The sequence below is a fragment of the Parus major genome, chromosome 1, assembly GCF_001522545.3.
Source record: "Parus major isolate Abel chromosome 1, Parus_major1.1, whole genome shotgun sequence".
NCBI lineage: Eukaryota > Metazoa > Chordata > Aves > Passeriformes > Paridae > Parus > Parus major.
In genome coordinates, this window is record NC_031768.1 from 27,960,758 (window position 1) to 27,982,072 (window position 21,315).

Below are 21,315 nucleotides of genomic sequence, written 5' to 3' on the forward strand. Positions count from 1 at the left end.
AAAAAAAGTGGGGGTTTTTATTCTCCCAAATAAATGTACCTGACAAGAAGGGATTTTGTCCTTTGGGTACACAGAACGCAAATAAATATCAGATCATTCTAATACAAACACTATACTCAGTAAAGCTGTGTATTGAATTTTTGACCATAAAGTTTGTTTTTCTGACAACTGACTAATCACAGAACTAACTTCTTAAAACTATCTAATGAGGAAAGAAAATCTGACAACAAAAATATTTCTGCATTATAACATTATTAATGCTTCTGTCTTCTATTAGTACATGTAAGAAACATTAATGTCTTCCCATAGACTCCTCTAAAGATGAAGATAATGCTTGTGCTACTGATGGTCACATATGAAAGGTCTGTTCATAACCCACGTCAAGACTCAGGGTCTAGTGGTGTTCTATTAGATACAGCTTTTTTCATAAAGGTAAAAGTTGCAGATCCTTTACTCCTGGAACCATATTAATCAGAAAAAGCCTTAAGTTTGCATGAATGGAACCATCTTAGAAAAATCAATTAAGCAGTTTAAATGCAAATTTTCTTCACACTAAATGTCAGCACAAATAACATTTCCTATAGCTTTGCCCTTCACAGAGGAAAAAAAAAAAGAACTATTTTTTATTCTACAGTGAACTTTGCTAGAACTAGCCATTTTTGTTGTATGTGCATTCTCCACTACTAATCCTTTGCTACCAACTAGATACAGCCTACAGAAAAGTGCTCAGACTATTCAAAACCAGTCCATAGCCAAAACTGTAAAATGAACCAAAAATTAAAGGAAGAACTATAACGTAGTGTGTTCTCTTAAATGTGACATAAAAATGCTCATAATAATGAATAGTGTGACACAAAAACATACACTGCATGTAGCTTCAGTGGTGATATTATGGCCTACTGTGAAAACACAACTAAACTCAGGAGCTCCTGAGAGGCACCTCTAGAATAACATGCACTTGACTGGGAGCTGACATCATTTATTACAGAAGACATACTTACATGCATTAATGAATAATATGACTGCTTGCCAGTATAAAAGAGGAAGTGAAATGGTCGACCATCTTCTCCCCACTGGATTTCTAATGGAAGGCAAGATTAGACAAGAAACAATATACAATCACTAAAAAAAAAAATCCTTTGTATTTAACTGCACTTATAAACCTCTCCCATAATACTGATTGTCTTTTCAAATATCAGAGAACAAAGACATTTTACAGGTTTTCAATCTGCCTGGAAATCTGATAGTTTAGACAATCTTTTTTAAATCTCCCCCTATAATTATAATAAAACATTTAACCTAACAGTTGTAAATAAGGTTTTACATAGGGAAATTGTGTACAACTCTAAAAGACTGTACAGGTGGTTTTACAAATAGAAGTATACATTTTAGAATAAAAAAAAAGTAAAAAGAGACAACTGAAATCTACATTGAAAAGTGAAAGATGAAAGATTAAGAGCTCTGGAAAAAACAGTGCTGAAACAAAGAAGATTTTTATTAGCATAATACATATAAGCTAAATTAAGTATATGTACAATTGTCTTTTGTGACAATTTTTTGAACCATACTCAGAACTTGGGTGATTTTAGAACTCCTTTGTATTATTACATTTGGGATATTTAAATACAAATACCTATGCTATAGTTTACATAATTAGTTCAGCAAGAAAACAAATATTCCATATTAATTCAGCATATCCAGTGTGTTTTATTCATTACAAAAATGTTATTTAAAGACAAATGAAATTTCAACTTCAGTGAAAAAAAAAGGCAAACTTAAATAACATAACAAAGATCTCTTTCAAATAAAGAAAAATTACAAAAATAAAAACCTGAGAGCTTTTTTCAAATTGAACTATAGAGAAAGTCCCAGATATTTTATCCAGTGAAGTTAATTAAAGCTATCTATAAAGTAAATGCAAAGATAAGACTCAAAAAACCTGTCTGATAAGCACAATATATATCGGATTGGAACATCAAGAGACAATATAGCAGAAGTTGAATGTGAAGATGCAGAACTTAGCAGGAAAGAAAGAGCACAGGGGACTTTTACCCACATTTACTACTAGTGGACTGTGAGATTTTCTATGTATGCAGTTATGGAAGCAAATTTTGTTGAAAAAAACTGTTCTGGAAATTTTCCAAAGTATAAATTTAAGTTTTTGTACTTCAAAGTTATCAAAGATGCAATACATAGACAAGACAAAGCTGCCTTATGAGATACTTATTGAAAGTGTTATTTTTAGATGTAAATACAAAACTACATATTTATACCCATTTGTTCTTACAGTCTTCAGGATATAGCTAGCATTTCAAATAATTCTTTAATCCTGAAAGCATATAGAATAGTAGCTTAGTTCTTCCATAAAACAGACCTTGGATTTTAAAACTACTTAATCATTAACTCTCTCCTACCCTTTTACTTTCTACTTTTTTACTTGACAATACAGGGAAGTTAAAAAATAAGGCACAATATCATTTGAAAGCTGAAATTCCAAAATTTCAGATAGTTTAGACAGCTTTCCAAAGACATGAAGTCTCCCAAAAAACAAGTATCAATTATTCCAGCAGCAGGAAAAAAGAAGGAAAATTATAAGATTTTAATGATAATCAGAAATGTTTATGTGGGACTTGATGGCTCGGTGAAGGCAGAATTTCACACCCATGCTACTAGTTCATACCAAATACTAATAAAAAACAGACAACAGGTTTTGACCTTATATTTTAAATGTTCTGTGTAAAATTATATATAATTACTGGCATATCACTGACATCTGGGACTTTATATGGTGTCTCAGGAGCAAGACCAAATACAGTATGGATAGACATGCAGAGTTAGGACTTTAACAGTCAAAGAACTGGTTAGGAGGGGTTCCACTCTGCCTAGTATTTAAATAAAATTAAAAATTGTAATCTTCAAGAGCAGCAAAGTTACAGAGAAAAATTTTGGTTTAAAATAGTAGTAATGAATATTTTATGGAGTTGATAGGCAGCTCTGACAAAAAGCTACTGATTTTAACAAAAGGTTTTCCCATGACTTCAAGAGATTCCACGCATCATTCTATTTATTGCTTATTTTGAAGCAATGAAAAACATTTATCTTAGTCAGTTAACGCAGTTTCTGAGAAGATCAGTGGTATTCCAGAATAGACTGATAATTTTTATCCTAAAACACAGGATATCAGAAATAGACCTTTACTGCTCATGTCTTCTCAGTCATTAGGAACACATGGAAAAGAGCCAATCCATAACAACAAGTTCTACATATGCAACAATTCTAATACTTAGAAATAATAAAATAAATATCTAAGAACACTTACTTCTCTGCTCTGGAAAAACTTCAGTAGGAGGCTGTAAAAAAATAAAAAGTATCACCAAAAGGAAAAAGTTACTCAAAATATCATGCTGCAGTTATTCAGAAATGTAACAAGAAATCCTACCTTCATCAGGGGTCGGGCTTGTTTGTTGAATAAGCCAGAAGGAAAGAGATAGGCAATAGCTCTCTGAAAACAAGAAGAAAGATCTCGTATGTGACTTTTTTCCCACAAAAGCATCATCAAAACATTTCTTACGTACTTTCTTATGCAAAAAATAGCATAACTTTTGTACAGTAGGCAACCGAATCAGTAAGAAAATATGACACATATGTGATGTGCTGAAAAGAAAAGCAGATAATTTCCTCTGGAATCCTCCTAAGTGCAACCTCAATTTGAAGGCTGTACTCTACTGCATCAGAATGAGTGAATTTTCTTCTGCCAAATTTAATTTTTATAGAATGCATCTATCTTAACTTACCAGAACTACTCAAGCACAAAGACCACCTTCATACACAGTGATTTTCCAGTAAAATTTCAAGTGCTGTGACTTCCAGAGGAAATCACAACACTTACCTATTTATCTTCCTGAAAGTATTGGTGCTTGCTAACAGTGCCTATTGACAGACCAAGCATAGAAATTTTATTTAAGGCAACAAGAAAAAGCCAAATTTTAAACATTTGGAATTCCACTTCACAATTTCCAGACATTGTTTCCCCAAGTCTAAAAAGCCATGTTTGTTGTGGCAGTAATAGCTACTTTACATAGCCTAAATAAGCATTTCATTCATCACTGCATTTGGAAATAACTGTGAATCACTAAAATCTTTGTTGAACATGAACTAACTGCCCAGAGAGGAAAGACTCAAGTGACATCTTTTTTTTTCCTTACGTACCTAAAGGTTTGCTAAACCACTTTAGAAAAATATATGGCATTCATTACACACTCATTGTTTACTGTTTTCACTAAATACAAGGTACATACTTTATTTTTACTTAATATTTACCATTATTTATGTGATACATAAAACATGCATTATTTGCCTACAACAAATGAAGTATACTGATATGCCAAACCATTCTGGCTGTAATGTAAGGCAAAGCACCTTACAAAGCTAAGCCCTATGACACACGTCTGTTAAACATCATCTTACTCTCCCTCTTCAATGCAACTAAACTATAATTTAATAATGCAAAATTATGCCTTTGTCAAAGCTGTATATTTTCATTTGTTTTTAAAACAAACCAGAAAAAGTTAGCCACCAAAAGCTCCCAGATGTAGGAGTCTGGCAAGTGTAGCCAGCTTCAGACAGTGGGTAGTACAGCTTCAGACAGAAATACTGTGCTTGTACAGTAAAATGAAGCAACCAAATAAACCCTTCTGGCAGTGGTCTCATTTATATTTCCATTAGACATTACAGAAGTAGAATTACAATAAAATCTGAGTTTAAAATCTTCTCCCAAGAAGAATGGTTCTTTGTCAGCTAGGCTACCTTAGGGCTATTACTCGCCGATAATTTTTTCCATAGACTTGGAGTGGTTTGTCAGTGCTTCAACGGATTTAATATGCGTGGAGTGTAAAAAGACCTAACCTATTACTTTCATTAATCCCCTACTGGCATTCTGAACAGAAATTTTCAGAATTCTGAAGCAAACAAAAGGCTTAACTTGATTTTATAAAATGGTAATTTTGTTTCTCTTAGTGACTGCTGTATTCCCATTTGTTAGTCAATGGGCATTTTATGCATACACACAGTAGGTGAACACCTATTTATGAACAAATGGGGATTAATTATGATGACAAGAGAGAAATCTACTGTGAGCCAAATGATGTTAAACCAACACCTTATATAATATATTAAAGGAAATTATTACAGGGTCTTGAGACTGACTGTGTGTGTACTTAAGACAATCTTTATACAAGCATTTCCAGAATCTCATCCAAAACATTTACTGTAACTATGACACCTTAATAAATGCCAAATATAACAATTTAACATTTACAATAAAAAAGTAGCTGCCATCTGAGCCCTTCTACTTCTTGGAAAGTTTATTTTATTACTAAGTGTATACTCATATCTTTCACACTACTACAACATGAACACATCCTGCATTAAAAAATCCTATCTACTCTCAGATCTCTGCACAACAACTTACCAAAGAAGAATGGTTCATTTTATAAGCCTACTTTTTTGTTGTTATAAAATGGAAAGAAATAGTCTTCCTGACTTCTCTCTTTTTATGGAAAAGTAATCAAGGATGAACTATCCTAGAATGCAACAGATTCCAATTCACCGTTATTCAGAAGTTTCTTCTTAATTTTATATAGCTAAGTCCTCAGGCTGTGCTTTACCAACTACATATGAACTCAGATTGCCTCTTGGGAACTTCATCTACAGAAGCTGATTTTGTCTATGCAAATGTTTCATTTTTGTAGAAAATAAATCTTTTAAAAAACGCCCTGTACTAGCAATATAAAAAGATGGTGGATCAGTCTGAGGAATTACATCAGAATTAGTCTCTCTGAACTACAGCTGAAGCACATAACCATGAAATTATTTTCCTGAAACCTTTTTAAAATGTCTTCAGATATGGAACATAGGTTTCCTTTCAGGAATCTCCAGGTCTCAAACCAAAATTCCACAGAGAATTAACTGCACATGTTGCATTCTCCTGAACTGAAAAAGCAGGTGAATGTCCCTTTTAAAACTTTATAATCAAGGTGTAAATGCTAGCAGTAAAGTTCCCAAGAAACCTTTTACATTTAACTGCAGTTTTCCATTGCAGAAGTGGTTTTCACCTCAAGGGTCCTGGCCCACCCTTTTTTTTAGTGCTTATTTGGACCTGAATTCCAGATTAAAGAAACTGTTGTGCTGAATATGAAGAACTACTTTCTCAATGTCATCAAATCAGCTATAGAAGATACATTTCCCTCACTCCAGATTCCACAGGTTCTGGGGCTGCTATTTCACATTCTTTTTGTTAAATCACACTGTTTCCATTGTCTTTGGAAATAAATCACAACTTTCTAGAAATGAAACATCCATGATTATTTTCAGCAGACTCATGGTTGAAAATCCTGGTACCTAATAACAAAACACCATTTCCAAAAATAATAACATAAATTACTTAAAAAAGTGGAATGGGTACAGTCTGCTTCTGCTATGCATTACTAAAAAAATTTAGTTGTATCTCCTAAGGATTTGAAAATCTTTTTTTAATTTCACTGCTGACCCACACAGAGAAAAAATACCCAGTAGTCACACCTTTAAAAACAGCAGATCATCACGAACACATTAGTAACAAGATAGTTTACATCTGACATTTCTTAAACTGCACAGCTGGTAAACTTTTCTGTCCCAAACTAAAAGAAATCCTGTTATATCATCATTTGTTGAGGGACCAGAAGAGTTAATATACTGCCCACAGGACCAAAATGTCTTTCACTTGCAGTTTCAAGTTTGAATTCAAGCCAGCTGGAATAATGAAGAATAACCTTCCATCCCTATTAAGAAAAAAAAACCAACCAAATAAAACCAGAGAAACACAAAAAATCTGGCAATCCTTCAAACATCCAAACCAATTAATTAAATAGTCTGTCCAGCACTGCATGTGTATGTTGTGTAAATTCAGTGTACCTGCCACACCTTCACCTTTCCTCTTCCCTGTGGATGTTGCACATCCTGATATCCGATCCTCCTTCCCTCCTACCACTTCCCTACAATCCAAGTTTTGTTTGCCCACTTCCTCACACGTCAGAGACTGACTCAAACAAGTTCAGCTGGGTCAGTAAGAGTAACTTTCTTTTGCTTTTTTCCCCCCAGTGTCTTGAGAAACTATGAATTCAATACTTTAATTCATATAGAGTTGACTGAGTCATATTGGGATAGGAGACTTCAACAGTTCAGTTCTTCAATAGATCTTGCCCATTTTTATTGAAGCTCAACACAAAACATTCCACTAATTCCCATTGCTCAGAACATGTGCAATGATAGTTATCTAAGTAACATCCAGTGAGGAAACGTATTTTAGGGAAAAAGAAAGAAGTAAAAAAAATTTCAAGAATCCAAACAAACACCACCTCTACCCTGGGGCTCCTCTACAGCAGCACCCTTTTTGGCAGCAGGCTCAAGAATCCAGCTCATTCCTTTTTAAATATACACGAAATTTTAATCATCAAAACACTGAAGTGAGAAGTGACACTTTATGCCATAACATTTTAATGAAACACCTGAGCAAAAGCTGTTTCAGCTTCTACTCCTCAACTTGATCACACGAGAGCCACTTCCCTTCTTTAACTGTGCCTCTTGAATCACATCATTTAGTCACTGTACTTCATCACTTCTCAGACCGAGATGTTTTCTGGAACAGCTGTTTTCCTTCTAACCACACTAGCAGTATTCTTTAACAGTTTTTCACATCCAAAATCCAGAATATCTGGGGTAAATCCAGGAATGAATAAAACAAAAATGGGACACAAAATGTTAACTCTGAAATATTTCCTTTTTATTTAACAAGACAGAAAAGGTTAAGAACAAAACAAACCACACCCCCCCAACAAAAAAGTGACACTACTAAGTTTATATTGCAAAGCAAATCCTTCCTCTAACAACTAATTACTAAAATCTATTGAAACCACCCCATCACTGTTCATCTAAAGCTGAATTCCAGCTTGAACAGAAAGAGGTTGCAAGTCCAAAGTGACATACCATTTTAACTCTATGTGGAAAAAATAACAAGACAAGCAAAATAATCCACTGTCATGATATGAAAAACCCCACCTTCTTTTAATATTACATTATTTTTATATTATGTTTTCACTTTCAAAATAAAATGAATATCTTTTCATAAGTTTGCAGACAAAAAAAAAAAAAACCCAAAAAATCTGTTGAAATAAACAGTCTTTATTTCTACCTTCATCTCTTTTTTCAAAATATGGAACAGTATTAGAAAGAGTAATTCAAAAAAAAATACAGCAGTCATCTGCTTAGATTGATACAGAAGTAAAAATTATTGATGCAGATTTTGCTTCCACTGGGGGAAAAAAAATTAAAAAGAGCTGAAAAAAGCATTCTAGCTTCAACTATTTAAATAAATCCAAAATCCGTTATTTCTTGTAAGGACAATGCTGGACAATTGAAGACAACAGGCAGTTCAGAAACACATTTTGTTCTGAATAACATTTGTGATATTTTGCATTTGCCAATATTCACTCATTTCTAATACTCTGTCTTGCTAAAATTTGAACATTATTTAGAAATGAGATGTGCCAAGTCACCTTTAAAAGCAACTGAATACAAGCAATTTTTCATGAAAGCCTTAATTTTTTGAAAGAAACCTTATGAGGAATAAAGTTTTTCAACATTTAACATTTTACCTGTTAACTATCTTACTGGTGCTTTTCCAACAGTATAAATTCTAGTAGAGGAAAACATATATTTTATGTTTAAATTATTCCATCTGCTTGACAACAATCTATTGGGTCATAAGACAGACAACAAGCAAAAATTAACACAGATCTTTAGCTTCAGAGTTTTACTAACTCTTATGAGAAAAGAGTATTGCTTTATGATGAGCTTATATCTGAGAGAGCATTTAGTGACTACATAAAAATGAATAATAAAAATACTGGCATATAAATAGGTCAGGAAGCTTAATACACTCTTCTTGTATTAATCTTACTTAGATTTCTGGGCTTTAAAGTGGAATATCACAGAACTGACAGTGGAAAATGACTGTGGGCTGTTTACTACAACTGTAAGTTAAAAGTTAAATCACAAAATAAAAGGATTAGAGACTCAAACGGAGAAAAGCACTAGGTCAGGACTGCAATCTCTATTAATTAGGTATCCCAGCTGGGCAGTGGGTATGCAGCTGTTAACTTGATCAATGACTTACCTAAATGTCATCTCTACTGATTCGCTTATAAATTACCAGCAAGTGAGACTAATGTACAGGTGCTAATTTATTTAAACTGTTCTCTGCAGTTCTACATAGCTTTATAAACTGCATCTGGCACCTAATGTTAGCTGTCAGTTGTACTTAGACATGCCTGTCCTAACGACTCTGTTCATTAGAAATGAGCACAAATTATGAAATATTGTGAAAAATGATACATCAAATGGAATGGGCAAAGCAAATCAATTAGAAAAACTTCATAGCACATATTCACACATAGGAGAATAAAACATTCCAGCTTCAGAGTGAGGTCTATAATACCAATTAAAAAGCAATTGGTAGACTTGTGCAGAGTTATACATCAATTTGCTGGATTTTTTTTCTCCTCCAGAAATACTGTTGTAATGCACAGCTTAACTTTTGATTCCTAAATAAAAGCACCAGTAAGAGGCAATTCTGCTTCCACAACATCTGAGGATTAGCAAGTAAGTCAACTTACTTTCCTGTTTTAAAACTTCACAAGGTTTAGCTTTTATTAAACTCTACCTGAAACTCCAGTGAAGGACAGAATCCTAGGATGTCTACTTTTGAAATACACTGCAAAGACTGATTAACAGCAGAAGACATGGAGGTATATAAGTACTCATCAGAAAGAATTATTGCTGTTCAAAATGCAAAGCTTGGTAATTCTCCTGCCAGTGCTTAAGGAGCTTTTATATTTTTATAACAGAAATTTAATTATGCATAGCAGACACTATTACATACTCTAATTATTTCCCAACACCTGATGGAATATGAAGAAATCAAACCGCAGATACTTGGTATCACCAAACAAAACACTACTCCTTTGGCTCCACTTCTCTATCATTTCAGAAACGGTTTGCAAAGCAGTCCCATACTTGTCACCTGCACTGCATTTGTAAAATCTAATTTCCAGAATGAATCTGCTTTTACTAATGGTGGAACTTAGTTAATGTTGTGCAAATGAATGCAGCACTGTGGATTTATAAAGAAGAAACCACTACATAGATATGGTCATTTTGCATTTCCTGCAGTCTTGCTTTCTAGAAGCCTTCCCCCTAGACATTGTCAAGGAAGGAAGGAAGCCAGACTACAGATTAATGCATTCTCCTACCATTAACCTTTCAGGCAAAGTGAACTATCAGCATCATCATTGTACTGTATTATTAGAAGGTATTCCAGTGGTAGATTGGTGAATACTTAGTTTACAAGAAAGTAACTAAAAAGCATAAAGATCATTAAAGGAAAGAAAAAAAAACACCCTGAAAAATATATGAAAAGGGAATTTTATAGTTTGCAGAGAAATAAAATAGCCAATGTAAAGAACAGACTGGTATTACTGCTGACCTCAAGGAATACTTTTACTGTTGACCTTACCCACTTAGACTGAAACTGGGAGGGTCCCTGCACTGGTGCTTGTTTGTAGAAGGGCAGAGTGATTCCTACGTCTCTGCATGGAAGTAGACACAGTATCAGTGTATAGCTTTGCACTCACAAAACTTGATTTCCTATGGATTTGTAATCTGAACTCAAGCTGTCTTAATGGATTTTCTGATACCTGATAAAATTCAAGTCTCATTTCAGCCTTTCTCAACAGGCCACTACTCTGGATGTCTTTACCTTGCTGCCTATTTTTAGAATTTAGTTTTGAAGCCTGTCAAACATGTTTGAAATGAGACTGTAGCACAATCTTCAGATTATTTCTCAGCATAAGCACACTGCCAAGACCTCTCAAATGGACACAGCCATGCAGCCAGAATTCTGCCACGGAGAGAGGCAACAAACAAATCTCCTCACCCTGAGAAAAACTAAACCATGGACACCTCTTGCTTTGCCTTACCACATCACTACCTCTATCCTAAGGGCCCTGCTGCCCTGGGCTGCCCTGGCTACAGCAGTAGTGTTGCTGCTGTGCAAAGACAGCTATGAGACTTCCCGCAGCTTCACTGAAGAGTGAATGTCACCAAATGACATTTCTCCTTCCTACTTCTGATGTATGGTAAGATAGATATGACAGAAGTGAAGGCCAGGTGAGACACAAAAAAAAAAAAAAGAAGAAAAAAAAAATTGAAAAATCCACGCAACAAAACATTTTTCTGAGTGAAAGGGAGCTTATCTTTACATGAGCCTAAATGACAGTGAGAAAGAGGAGGCCTCTCATCTGCCAGTCATGAGAGGGAATGACAACAAAACAGTATGTTTGTAGATACTGATATGAGCTTAAATTCACATGTACATTAAAATCCTCAAGCTAAATCAGTGCATTGGTTATAAAATATCCTATAAAATATAATATATATTAGCAGCAATCACAGTATCACACAAGAAAACCCTAAATATACACAGCAGGTCAAATTGTTGAGTAAACGTTTTGAAATGCTACATAAACCTTTACAGTGCCTCTTATAACCTCAGATCAAGGGGATTATCCATTAGCACTTTTAAAAAGAACCTACTGTGCTTTAACAAGATACAGTACACAGCTCTATACTGGGATACCTGACCTCATATGGTAGCAGAAGTAGAAAGTCTATTCACAGTCACAGTTGCAATGTTCACAATGTATAGTAGAATTCTTGCTTATTCTGACAGTTTGATTAAAATTCACAGAGAGCTGAGGGGCTCATGCTGAAGTAAAGTGCTTTCAATATCTGAAACTCTACAGTAAATTACTTCTCCAACAGAGCAACTGTACTTACATCAATATCCTCTTGGGTAAAAGTTTCTGGATCTTCTCCCATCATGTTGGCTAAATGTCTCTTTCCTAGGTTGAACTCTTCAATCTGTTTTTTAATAAATGCCTCTGTGTACTTTTCAGGTCCTGAGGCCCCTACATTTTTCCTCTGCAGTGCTGTAGTGATACAGAACAACCTTAATGTCTAACAAAAAAAAAAAAAAAGAAAAAAAAAAGAGAGAGAATGAGAGATTTATTTTACATTTCTGGCATAGTGAACTCTAAATAAAATGAATACATGAATACTATAGCAAGCTATTCATACTTATAACAAGATTCAACACATCACAGGAATAAGTTAGAAACAGCATTACTATTCATTAAACCATTTTCTTCCAATGGTTTAATGTCCATGAACAGATAAACGCATTATAAAATGAAGATTTTGAAGACATTTTCACACATTACAAATAATTTAGAAGACTTTTTTGATGGAGAGAAACATAATATATCCTAAGCCAGGAACATCCAGCAAAAACAAGGAGCAGCACTGATCAACAGATCCCATCATAAAAGAAAACAAAAATCCATCAGCAAATAAGCAGGTTTTGCCTTTGTCTAAAGGAATCCCACAACAAAGTATGATAAGAATATGCAGGGCAGATCCCTAGAGGCTTTTCAGAAGCTGACCAAATACTGCTGAAAGCTCTGGAAAGACCAAGGTGTACTTCTTCGCTTGTGGTGCCAGAATGGTTCTTAAAATGCTTCACTGTCTCAAGTGGACCAATTAGAAAACTAGCAGGGTAGTCCAGCAGCCAATACTACTGAGCACTTTACCAGGTCAGGTCATAACTTGGAGAGCAGTTACTTTCTGATCTTTGCGGCACACGGGTTTGGTCTTACTTCTATCAAAACAATCAGCTGTTAAGATGACTAATTTCACTGATGCTCTCTGCCAGACAAACAGGAGCTTCACTGACAGAGCTGTAATGTCTCAATTCTGGCCTAGTGTCAATATTATGCACTATTTTGGCTCTCCAACATTAGTATTAAAGTTCTCTGCAGCTTAATTATTCTACAGACTGAATGAGAACTGATTATTTGTGTGGTCTTCTGTGGGTGGGGGGAGGGAGGGAATCACAAGAAAGCAATGTGAGACAGAAAAGCAGAGACAGAAAAAGAATCACTTCTGATTCAGAAAAATGCCAAGTTTTGTTCATCACATAGTACCCTGAAAGACTTCACCCCCACCCCTTTAACATGCCAAGGCTAGGCTTTGTGAGGAGACAGTGCAGCCTCACAAGGCAGAGAGCACCCAGCTCACAGTTCACCCCTGCCAACATTCTTTCCTCCACTCCCTTTACTTGTCCTGTGCCAGCTCTGGTACAGGACTCCTCTGCAAGCCAACTCAGCTGCCCACATGTGGCAGAACACTAACTTCTGCTTCATCCCAACAAGCAGGCAATTCTCAGCCAAGCTGGTAAGTTTGAGCAGTTCAGAGATCACTTTGAGAATTGCCAAAGCTGGGACAATAAGGTGGCTGAAACACTCTACTGGGAGGAAGAAAGTAGAGGAGGAGTCCTTTCTTTACATTCATTTCCTTGAGCAAATTATTAGATTGTCCTTGATGCTCTGGAAGCTGTAGCCTCAGCCTACCTTTAGCAAAACATTAAAAACCAAACACACGCAGCAATGTGAACTAGGTAGGGCTCTGATTAGAAGGAACAGAACAAAGTAAGTATTCAAAATAATTCAATGTGCTCCAAGTCATGAGAATTGTCTTCTTTAGAATACAATTTAGATGCTGAGCATTTTGATGGATCTCACCCTTCTGAGTTCAGCTAATATAAATAGAATAAAACACTTGATACCTTCCTGTAACTAACACAAATACAACAGTAATCTCAAAACCTAGTTATAACCACAACAATACAAACACATCTCATCAAAACAATATTACATAAATGTATTTGCAAGGCAAACAGAAAAGCAGATCAAACTTGTACCTTCTGTTAGTAACATCAGTTAGCTTGCAAAAATTTCTACTCTGACAAGCTTTTGGTGATCTGCATTACATGGTCAAGTCCCACATTAACAGGAAATTAAACACAACTTTTCTCTGTACTTCCACAGAGCCCAGTTGGTATTTTGGACATCTGGCAGTCCAGGATGGGCTAATCCAACTCACCTAATTTGCTGCACATATGTAAAGCTATTCGTGACCAATTTACCCATCCATGCCTGTGTCAGTGTTCAATATACAAAACGCAACAACTCCACTTGAAATTTCAATTTGAAATGAAGACTACAATATGCTGCCTTAAACCTACGTATAGCCCATGCCTGGGCTGCAAGACAGGTCCTTCAATCAGATTTGATACAGAAGGTAAAGTAATCTTTGAATAAGATCACAAGAGTCAAAAAAGGACTGATCCTCTACACTTTTACCTGACAAAGATTTACCCCTCAGGGTATGAGCCTCAGGAAAGTAACATATACCTCTGCTAGAAAAGATTTTAAAACAGGTCTAAGGTAGAATTTGGTCCTAAAAAGCCTGTTGCTGCTTCATTTTCTTCACAGCTTATATATACTGCACGCAGCTCTAATCCTGGTTTGCTTCTTCTTTTTTATTTTCTTTTTAATATTCATGTTTCCTGTGAGGAAACATTGACATACACAGAATTCAAAGAAAAATAATCAAAATTTTAAATGTACACATTTTCCACAGGCAAGGCTCTGGTGACTTCCTTATAAAGCACTGAGGAAAGCAAAGGTATCTCTACGTATTCCCTATTCTTCTCTCCTAGTCACTCCTCAGGAAAGAATTCAATTCATCTTCTGTCTAACTTGTCTTAATAGTAACTAATTATTTGTAATTCTTGTTAATGAACATATGATTCCTTATTACTTGGCCCAAAATAGCTTTCTCTCTGGTATGCTTTAAACAGAATACTTTAAAAAAGATTGCTTTCATCTTATTCCTGTCAATTTCTATTGTAATTTTCTCATTTTTGTCCTTCTTCCCTCAAGCTATTCATATTCTTCCCTAGTTTCAATTCGTCACTAATCAAAAGTCCCTGGACACACAAACTGTTCATAATTAGAAAACAGCCTCTTATGTAAATTAATATCTATTGTATTGGGTACCTCTTCTGGGATAAGAGCACTATTTCATGGGTGGCACAGGCAGAAACTGCAAAGCACAGCTAAATGCTTCTGGCATTTCAGTCAAACAAGAAAGCATGCTCCTCTACTTTGTAGAGGAAACCACAGAGGTTTGCATTCACTTCTCACACATTTCATAAAGCATTACTGAAGACAGCAGCCTCACCATTTTTTAAATAATAGTAATGCTTATTAACATTATTAACAATGCTCATGAAATAAAAAGCTCTTCCACCAGAACATAGGAGAAGGGAAAGCCTTTACTTCTGGACACAACTCATTGTGATTAACCCTTCCTTCCCAACTCCTTTTGGACCAATCTAGAAATAAAATGGTTTAAAATCTTGATTTTATAGGGAAACCGTAAACTTATAGAAAATCAGCTTATGTTAGATTTGCCTTAGAAAAAAAAAAACAACATAGCATTTCCAGACAACTTCAGTTTCTCTGGCCTATTTTCTTCTAAGAAGAGAAGTAACTGTACACAGACATAAACCAAACCAACTAACAGAGAAGTCAACCTTACTGTACTTTTGGAATGGGGGGAAAGGTGGACTGGAGTCAGGAGATTCAGATTCAAGCCCACGAGTTCTTTTACAACAAGACACAGTTACAGAGATAGAAGATGACTCCAAATGACAAGGCACACATATTGTTGCACCATTTTCATGATTCTTCCATGCTCTAAGCTGGCAGACTTCAACCACTCCCTTTTCAAAAACCACACAGTGCACAAACAAATTTGTACCAAGAAGTTATCTCTGGGATAGGACTTCACTAAGACACGTGGAACTGGAGCTGTATAACGACATCACTACGCAGGGCTAAAGCTGCCCAGTGTCCAATACTGCAGCTACTGGCACAGCTGCTGCTACTGAACCTAGTAGACGTGCAAGACAGACCTCTGTTTACTTGTTGGACAAGAAAAAACATTTTTTACATAGCAAATATACAGAATATAAATGCTCAGAGCCATCCCAATTTTTAAAGAATTGCATTTTCCTCAATAAGTGAGTTTTGGATGTCTAGAGTGCTGTTTCACAAAAATGTGTTTTAATTAATTTATTTAAAACAACATTGATATAATCTTAGATTTCAGTTTGTCTACAAACTAATTATGTGAACCAGTATAAGATTTATGTCTCAGAAGCATTTTGCAAAACACATCAGAAAGCATCACAAGATGTCAGCAAATATGCGTAAGTGATTTTATGTTATTTTTTATACCTGATTTCACAAAGTACTTCATCAATTAAAAAAAAAAAGTTTCTTCTAAGTCCCTTGGCAGGCAACCATAGGACTGCATCTCACCTGCTCAAAAACCTACTTTCTGTGCATGTTTGACCAAACCTACATATTAAGTTTTGCTGTACACTGTGGAAGTAAAAAAATAGCTCTAAATGTAAGGATGCATGGCAAAAGTCAGATGCTTATAACAGGGAACAGAATTCAGATCTTATTTTTAGGCTGAAGTATTCAGGCACTAAGAAGCTTTTCAATTGTATCTTAGTTAACAACTGCAAAAAAGGCTTCTCTTACATTTCAAGTATGTAGTTCTGAAAGTCTGTCACCAAAGTACTATTATCTCTTTCTGATCTCAGTACATGTAACATCCACAGTGATTTAGATGAAGTACTCAACCCAATCAAATTAAATAGGAACTCTGAACTCTTCTGCTGAGAATACCTATTCAATCACATTAGAGTGAATGATAGATAGAAACTAAGCTAGATCCTTTTTTCTTTAGAAATAGCACTACATCTCTGCCATTTGCTTATTGGAAAAATAGGGAACTACACCTGTTGCTCAGTCAATGCTATGGGAACTAGAATGACAAAGTTCTTCCATCTTGCCTCTCAATTAAAGAAATTTCAAAGTTAAAAAAACTAAACGTTTTTACCCACTAAGACAGACAAGAAGTAGTAATGAACTAAACAAATGCAAGGAATTTTTAGGACAAGCACTATAAAAAAAAATTCTGAACAGTCAGGACAGGTAAGTGTTTAACATAAGAAACTGTTATAGCAGGTTAGAACATGGAAACAAACTTATACCCTGATCTCAAACACAGCCTGTATCAGGGGTACAAGGACAGGACAAACAGGGAGTGATAACTTTTGCATGGCACTTGCCTGGTTTCCAGCAATCTGCAGTTCAGTCATGCTGGTATCTTGTTTTTAATGGTGCTGAGAGAAATTTTCTTCCAAGTTTCTCAACTTGCTTTTTGTATGCACATACATGCTTACCATCCTGAACATTCTCACCAAACAGTTCCACAAGTTAACTACACCAAATGGAAAGAAGAGCCTCTAAGGTTTCTGGGCCCTGTTTCCCATTAGATCTCTTAACATCCTTTGGTTCAGACAGACAATTTGTGTATAGCCACAGGCTTAGGTATTGATCCCATCTCTGGGGTGAGAAGAATAGATAAATGATCCTTCAAGGCCTGTTCCAGTCCTACCTTCCTCTGTGACTCCTTTGAGAACATTCTCTCATTTACAATACAAGTGATTTCCAGCTAAAACTCGAGGATGTGCCTTTCTTGCCAGGAAAACTGTCATAATCATACCTTTGACACAAGGTAACCAAAGCAACACAAACTATTTCAACTGAGAATGAAATCAAGTATTAGAGTATTTTCAGCTTTATTCTTCATCATTCCTTACACACCCTAAGAGCATGTATTCCTGACTGCTGCATAAAGATGTACTCACATGGTCACCAGGTCTTTATCCTAATGGGTAAAGTTAATCTAGATGTAACCAATATAAATAGCTCAAATTGCTCCTTCTGGTATTAAAGTTCATTTCCTTGCTGCATCTTTCTTCTATTACACCATGATTTGGTTTAGTTCAGTCACCAACAGTTCTTCAGCCCTCATTACCCTAAATGACTTTGTAACTTGAAAGTGTTACCAGCAGGCCTTTTCAGCCACTTGCTAGTCACTGATTAAATATATATATATACAGGTGTATCAAATACCACAGCACAAACACTACTGACAGCAGCTAAGCTTTTCAATTAAATGGCAATCAGCTGAACACCTGTACCCCCAAAACAAAATGATTCTGCTTAATCAGAAGTTACCTTACTTGTGGAGCACACTGCTCTCTCCACTGCACTCTCCAGGTATTCAGAGACTTGCCCTGTGCACCCTGGTCTAGTGGGACGTGTCCCTGACTATAGGGGGGTTGGAACTCAATGATTTTTAAGGTCCTTTTCGACCCAAATCTTTATGTGATCCTATCATTCATGATCTACTCACCTGCTGACAGAATACCATTCACAGAATCACAGCATTGTCAGGGTTGGAAGAGACCCCTGGAGATCATCCAGTCCAACCCCTCTGTCAAGGCAAGGTCACCTGGAGGAGGTAACACAGGAGTGCTTCCAGGTGGGATTGGAAGGGAAGGGAAGGGAGACTCCAATTCCTGCCAACATCAATATAAAGAAGTTCTTCTTCACGTTGAGGCGGAACTTCTTGTGTTTTACTTTATCATTCAAAATTATCAACCTGAAAACTGCCATCTTTTGCACTGGCTTTGCTCTATACACCGTTCTGTTAATTCTAGGTTTAACCAAGCTTCTCCCGCTTCACATCGAGGGAAACAAACGCGGCTCACGGAAAGGACGACTTGAACGCGGCTCCAGCCCTCGACACTCCCCACGCAGGGCTGCCTCAGCCCCGCCGGCCCAGGAGCAGGGGCAGCACCACACCGGGGCCTCCCAGGCAATGTCCCCCTTTGGGGAGACCCTTTGGGGAGCCCCTTTGGGGCCATTCCCGGCGGGACGCGAACCCCGGCCGCTCACCGCCCGCCCGGCTCTCACCTGCGCGCGCGGCCCCGCGCCCCAGCGGCGGCACAGCCGCAGCACGCGCCCCACGGCCTCCGCCATCACCGCGGCGCTCGGCGCTCCGCCCTCCCATTGGTGGGCGGGGCCAGGGGCGGGGCCGGGCCGCGCCTGCGCGCTGCTGCAGCGGCTGAGCCCGCGGCCGCGGTTCGGGTCTGGAGTCGGGCCTCGCTTAGCCGCCCTCGGCGTTCCTGAAATCCAGCCCCGTCGGGAGAGTGGGGGGTTACAACTGGAGTTACATGCACAGTGGTCGGCAGGAGACCCTCGGCGCGGCCTCCTGTCTCGGAGGGACAGCGCTGAAAGCAGGAGTTCTCTTTGAGTACGCAGCGTGTCTGGGCCAGCAGCACTGCTCTGGAGATTGGTAGCAAAAGCCAGATCTCACCTTAGCACTGATTTGTTTGGATTTTTCCCATGGGAAAAAAAAAAATAAATCAAGGAATCGCATAATCAACTAGGTTGGAAAAGACCTCTGAGATACCGAGTCCAGCCCGTGGCAATCGTTGCTATGTCAGCTAGACCAGGGCACTGAGGGGCACCTCCCGTCTTTCCTTAAAACACCTCCACGGACGGTGACTCCAACATAACCGCGGGCAGCCCATTCCAATGTCTAATCGCCCTTTCTGTGAACAAATTTTTCCCAATGTCCAACCTAAACCTCCCCTGGTGCAGCTTAAGTTCATGTCCTCTTGTCCTGTCGCAGGTTGCCTGGGAGAAGAGGCCGACCCCCACCTGGCTGCAGCCTCCTTTCAGGTGGTTGCAGAGTGATAAGGTCCCCCCGCGCAGCCTCTTCTCCAGGCTGAACAAACCCAGCACCCTCAGGTGCCTTTCATAGGACTTGTGCTCCAGACTTTTCACCAGCACCGTTGCTCTTATCTGGATGATATATTTCAGAGACACAGCAGTCGTCTCTTCTGAGGGGAGGCTGGTGTCAATCCTGTCATCTCTCAAGGTGATGACAGTGTCTCTGGATGCTGAACCTTGGGAGCTTGAGAATGTTCCTAGCTTCTCTGAGTTACATCAGATATAACCTTGTCGATGATTGGATTCTGTCAGTAGTTTTTTCTACCATGGGAAAAGTGGAAATTAATTAAAAACTGAATTTTAAGAAGCTTTTCTTTAGAGTTACTGGGATCTTATTTTTGAGAGGAGTTACTATTTGAGAGGAATTTCTGGAAATTAATCTCTTCTTTTCCAGAGATTTTTTTATTTTTCTGTTAAGTTTTTCATGGGTGACCCTTGCTTTCCCCCATGCAGGTGTAAGTATGATTTCCTCTCTAGGTTATAAAAGAGGTTATAAGAAAATTGGCCGTGGGCAAAGGAAGTCATCTGCATGGGGAGGTCAAGGAGAAGTTACCTGGAAGTGTGCATCCATTCTTGCAGTTGCCAGCTGTGGGAGTGAAAACATCGATGGTTTTACTGTCATGGATTTGCATTTATGTGGAAATGATTGCCATGAGCACTGCACAGAAGGAAACCAGTGAAGTGTCTCTCTTGTGCACACCTGGCCAAGCACTGGGAACTGCAGCCACACTTTCAGTCACAGGGTGTGTTGGGATGGCATTTAGTTGCTAGCTGTTTCTCTGCAAGAGAAAATGGGGGTTGGTTTAGGGTCACAGTCCCACTGACCCACCTTCTGGAGCAGCCAGCAGAGCTGAAGGGATGGATAATGCCAGTGATGAGTATGGCCTCTTCACAGCCTATGGTGAATCTCATCTGCCATCTGTCGCCCCACAGCTTGGCTTTGTTCAGCAGCAGAGGAGCTCTTCAGTCCTCACTGTTCTGAGCAATTGTTACTTCTCACCCTTGTCAGCTCTACAGAAACAAAGCGCCGCTGGAGTGAATGGTTTTTATTCTCCACATATAATTAATCATCAATTAAGCTTCAGGAGCAGGCCACCTATAAAACGTTGCCCACTTATTCTTGGTAAGTAGTTGATGTAAATACCACTTCCTTGATTTCCTACATTTTTGTACTCCTGTGCTCACTGTAAAAAAATCCTAAATGCTTTTGCAGTCTGGAGTATGATTTCAAAGACATTAGGCTTCATACAGCCCATGGTTTCAGTTGGAGGTCACAGGATTGCTCTTGCATATTGCTGAATAGAGACTGTGGTGCATGTGAAGCCCAGCAATTAAGGGCTATGTTGTGTTTCTCTTGGATCATTAGAGCTGTCAGCCCCTAGAAACTGATGGCTGCCCCTTCAAGGTGGAAGATTTTTGCACAAATGTCAGGTTTATTTCCCAACCATACTGTTTCTGCCAAGGAGTTTACCTGTGTTTGCTTTCCCTAGGAGACACTTGTATCAAGATCGCTGAGTGACCATTTTCTAGACTGATGAGGAGTGCATGTAGTTATTACTTGGGATGCTTTGAAGGAACTGTACTTCTGTGGTAG

General features: G+C 37.6%; 1 protein-coding gene across 2 annotated transcripts in view; it reads right to left on the reverse strand.

Annotated features, from left to right (window-relative positions):
* MRPS9 (mitochondrial ribosomal protein S9) overlaps positions 1-18,993 on the reverse strand; it is a 33,945-nt gene extending 14,952 nt beyond the window's left edge. The window contains exons 1-5 of one of the 2 annotated variants that reach the window (XM_015639189.3): positions 18,900-18,993; positions 11,932-12,111; positions 3,440-3,502; positions 3,320-3,350; positions 1,002-1,081 (exon numbers count right to left, since the gene is read on the reverse strand). In XM_015639189.3, the coding sequence (XP_015494675.1) occupies positions 1,002-1,081; positions 3,320-3,350; positions 3,440-3,502; positions 11,932-12,111; positions 18,900-18,965 (420 nt within the window). In that variant the 5' untranslated portion in view covers positions 18,966-18,993. Of the gene's footprint in view, positions 1-1,001; positions 1,082-3,319; positions 3,351-3,439; positions 3,503-11,931; positions 12,112-18,336; positions 18,446-18,899 lie in introns of those variants that run through there. The other variant, XM_015639205.3, reaches the window with a different exon arrangement.
* Between the last annotated feature and the right edge of the window lie 2,322 nt (positions 18,994-21,315).